General features: G+C 41.5%; 1 gene segment (V, D, J or C); it reads left to right on the forward strand.

Annotated features, from left to right (window-relative positions):
* Positions 1–271: 271 nt before the first annotated feature.
* On the forward strand, positions 272–846 carry LOC130542422 (immunoglobulin lambda variable 2-14-like). The segment is given in 2 exon segments: positions 272–352; positions 467–846. Coding segments are annotated over 2 exon segments (426 nt in total).
* Positions 847–4,844: the final 3,998 nt, after the last annotated feature.

The following is a 4,844-nucleotide window of genomic DNA, read 5'->3' on the forward strand; positions in this document are numbered from 1 at the left end:
ATGAGGTCTTCAGGAGATCCTTTTGTTCTGGACATATCAGGCATAAAAATTCAAATTCTTGACCTTCAGAAGGTACATGTCAAAGTGTTTGAGTCTATTCAGCTAAGATTCACTGACCGAGGATGTACAAGTATCTAGGATGAAGGGTCAGATCAGAGCCGGTGAGGAGAGGAAGGTGCAGAAAGCACATTTGCATGCAGTCCACGCCCTTCCTGAGGCAGGGAGGGGAGGAGATAATAGAGGTCTGGGAGACACAAGCCTGGGATTGGGGGTCTCAGAAGGCAGTGCTATTGAGGAGTCACCACCATGGCCTGGACTCTGGTCTTTCTCAGTCTCCTCACTCAGGGCACAGGTGAGGACCCCAGGGAAGAGTTCATGGGGACATCTAAGCTGATCCTTTCTCTCCTCTTCAGGTTCACCTGAGGCCCCAGCACAGAGCTAACTATTGCATTTATCCTTTTTTTAGGTTCCTGGGCCCAGTCTACCCTGACTCAGCCGGCCTCAGTGTCTGGGACTCTGGGACAGACAGTTACCATTTCTTGTACTGGAACCAGCAATGACATTGGAAAATATAATTATGTCTCCTGGTACCAACAGTATCCTGGCATGGCCCCCAAAACTCTGATTTACAGAGTAAATACTCGGCCATCAGGGATCCCTGATCGCTTCTCTGGCTCCAAGTCTGGCAACACAGCTTCCCTGACCATCTCTGGACTCCGGACTGAGGATGAGGCTGAGTATTACTGTGCCTCAGCTAGTAGTGGTGGTACTTATCACAGTGGTCTAAGTTCATGGGGAAGTAAAACCAAAACCTGTCCTGTTCGCACAGCCTCCCTCCTTGCTTAGAAGATGCTTCCTCAATCCTAACTATGTATAGAGGGGGCTTCATGCAATATGGTCTTGAGAATTCAGTTCTCTCTCAGGTCCTCTCCCTCCTGCAATGTAGTAAAGTGGAATAGGCTTCCTGGTTAATTATCTGGGGAATTGTCAGTCTCTTTGTTCCTTTATATGTTCCCAGAAGATGATCTTCCCATTCCTCAATGGTAGGAAGAGATTGACAAAGACATCTTTGTTCTGTCTAATTTTCACAGGTCTCAGGACGTTCTATCTTTCAATGACAGCCTCTCACTTCTGTTAGGCCTCGTTGGAATAATTTATCCAGAAATGACCTTGTATTACTCAACTCAGTGTCCGCCTTACTCTAGTCAACATGATCCACCTTGGTGGGATATTGTTCTGCATGTCAGTGTTTGAGAAAAAGCAACACGGTGAAAAGCTGAAAATCTTGATGAAGGAATGAGTAGAAAAGGAAGATACTGTTTTTCCAGTGTCCTTCTTCAATGCCCCCATATCCAAGGAGCTGAGCAGGGGATTTGGAGTTGAGATTATACCGTATGTGGAAGCTCCCCTACCATCTGACCAATAAATCCTTATGCTGGTTTCAGCCCTGTCTCCCTGACAGGGTAGGCTCTTTCGAACATGGTTCCATTTTCTACATGGGAAGAGAAGGCTTGTCTCCATTCCTCAGGAACCCCATTATAAATGAATTTCAGGAGGAGCCAGCTCACGTTCTACATGGAATCCCAATTATGACAAATAACTAAATACAAATACACATTATATATATGCAAGGATTCTCTGTCCCTTAAATGAGCGTGGTGTAGACCACAGAAAACCTGTTTCAGTAACCAATTGCTTTCAGTTTGCCAGAACCTTCCTAGTTTTTGTTGTGAAAGTGCCACATCCTAGCAATTACTCTCTCTGGGGCAATTCAGGATGCAAGGTCAGCATAACTAAGAACTCAGTATCTCACTCTGTTCTCTCATTTAGTTACTTTTAAAAATCTCTTTCCAGTTACCTCCTCTCTTTATTTTTTAGTAATTATTTTTTATTATATTACATTGGTCACCATACAGTACATCCCTAGGTTGTTTTTTTTTTAATGTTTTTTATTATATTATGTTAGTCACCATACAGTACATCCCTGGTTTCTGATGTAAAGTTCGATGATTCATTAGTTACATATAACACCCAGTGCACCATGCAATACATGCCCTCCTTAATACTCATCATCAGCCTATCCCATTCCCTCACCCCCTCCCCTCTGAAGCCCACAGTTTGTTTCTCAGAGTCCATAGGCTCTCATGCTTCATTCCCCCTTCTGTTTTCCCCCCTTCCTTCTTGCCTTTCTTCTCCTACCAATCTTCCTACTTCTTATGTTCCATAAATGAGTGAAACCATATAATAATTGTCTTTCTCTGCTTGACTTATTTCACTTAGCATTATCTCCTCCAGTTCCGTCCATGTTGTAGCAAATGTTGAGAAATCGTTCTTTTTGATGGCTGTGGGCAGAAAAAGCATTTGAGAAAATACAGCATCCTTTCCTGATTAAAATCCTTCACAGTGTAGGGAGAGAGGGCACATTCCTCAACTTCATAAAAACCATCTATGAAAAGCCTACAGCAAATATCATTCTTAATGGGGAAAATCTTGAAGCCTTTTCCTGAAGATCAGGAACACCACAAGGATGCCCACCCTCACCATTATTTTACAACATAGTACTAGAAGTCCTTGCAACAGCAAGCAGACAACAGAAAGGGATAAAAGCTTTCCAAACTGGCAGAGAAGAAGTCAAACTGCCTCTCTTTGCAGATGACATGATACTCTATATGGAAAACCCAAAAGAATCCACCCCCAAACTACTAGAAGTTATAGAGCATTTCAGCAATGTGGAGGGATACAAAATCAATGCTCAAAAATCAGTTGCATTTCTATACACTAGCTATGAGACTGAAGAAAGAGAAATTAGGGAATGCATTCCATTTACAATAGCACCAAAAATCACACGTCATCTCAGAATTAACTAAACCAGAGACATAAAGAATCTATATTCTAGAAATTACAAACCACTCTTAAAGACATTGAAGAAAAAGACACAAAAAGATGGGAATATATTCCATGCTCATGGATTGGATGAATTATCATAGTTAAAATGTCCATGCTACTCAGAGCAATCTACACTTTCAATGGCATCCGATGAAAATACCAATGACATTTTTCAAAGAACTGGAACAAAAAGCCCCTAAATTTGTGTGGAAACAGAAAAGGCCATGAATCGCCAAGAAGTGTTGAAAAGGAAAAACAAAGCTGGGGGCATCACAATGCCGGATTTCAAGCTGTACTACAAAGCTGTGATCATAAAGACAGCATGGTACTGGCACAAAAACAGACACATGGACCAATGAAACAGAATAGAGAACCCAGCAATGGACCCTCAGCTCTTTGGGCAACTAAACTTTGACAAAGCAGGAAAAAACATCCAATGAAAAAAGACAGTCTCTTCAATACATGGTGCTGGGAAAATTGGACAGCTACATGCAAAAGAATGAAACTTAACCACTCTCTCACACCATACACAAAGATAAACTCCAAATGGATGAAAGACCTCAATGTGAGACAGGAATCCACCAAAATCCTAGAAGAGAACATAGGCAGCAACCTCTTCGATATCAGCCACAGCAACTTTTTTAAATGACACATCTCCAAGGGAAAGAGAAGCAAAAGAAAAAATGAACTGGTGAGACTTCATCAAGAAAAAAGCTTCTGCACAGCCAAGGAAACAGTCAAAAGAACTTAGAGGCAGTCCACGGAATGGGAGAAGATATTTGCAAATGACACTACAGATAAAAGATGAGTATCGAAGATCTACAAAGAACTTCTCAAACTCAATACACGTGAAACAAATAATCAAATCAAAAATTGGGCAGAAGATATGAACAGACACTTTTCCAAAGAAGACATACAAATGGCTAACAGACACATGAAAACATGTTCAAAATCATTAGACATAAGAGAAATTCAAATCAAAACCACACTGAGATACCACCTTAGACAAGTTAGAATGGCAAAAATTGACAAGGCAGGAAACAACAATTGTTGGAGATGATATGGAGAAAGGGGATCCCTCCTACATTGTTGGTGGAAATACAAGTTGTTACAGCCACTTAGGAAAACAGCGTGGAGGTCCCTTAAAAAGTTAAAAATTGAGTTACCCTCTGATCCAGCAATTGCACTACTGGGTATTTACCCCAAAGATACAGACATAGTGAAGAGAAGGGCCATATGCACCACAGATCATAGCAGGATTGTCCACAGTAGCTAAATCGTGGAAGGAGCCAAGATGCCCTTCAACAGATGACTGGATTAAGAAGACGTGGTCCATATATACAATGGAATATTACTCAGCCATCAGTTACCTCCTTTCTTCCTCCAATAAATGCTCAGTACCTTCATGTGTTATACATCCAGGATGGAAAGGAGCCTCACATGGACCCCTAAGCATTGGGGTCAAATCATGGTAATAAGGAGCATTTGCTTTTGAGGACATGGCATAAAAATCTAAGTTAGTCCCTCATGTTTGTGGAAGGCTGTAGAAAGACTATATCTGGATGTTGGATGTGTGTCCTGGTGGAGAAAACCTGAAGGAGGTAGAGGGGCCTCTGTCTGGTTATTCTCTGTGGTATCTGGCATAAGTGTGCTTCCAGACTGGAATGACATCAATAGGTTCTTTAACAAGTATCTACATGGACAGTGGAGTGTGGGAGGCACCATTTCCTATTCTAATGAGTCTCTTCTTAAGATGGGGCCACAATATCCTTCTCAGACAGTAGTTAATATGTTAATAATAGGGAATCTTACAGAGTAATCCTAAGCATAGATATTGTTTGAACAGGATGGCTCCAGTATGACATAATGGGAAGGAATAGCCATTTATGTTTTGAGTATGTGGAGACTCAAGTTATAGGAACAGCCTCTTGGGTATTCTGAAAAATTGAAGCAGCATA

The sequence above is a fragment of the Ursus arctos genome, unplaced genomic scaffold (genome assembly GCF_023065955.2).
Source record: "Ursus arctos isolate Adak ecotype North America unplaced genomic scaffold, UrsArc2.0 scaffold_34, whole genome shotgun sequence".
NCBI classification, from domain to species: Eukaryota; Metazoa; Chordata; class Mammalia; order Carnivora; family Ursidae; genus Ursus; species Ursus arctos.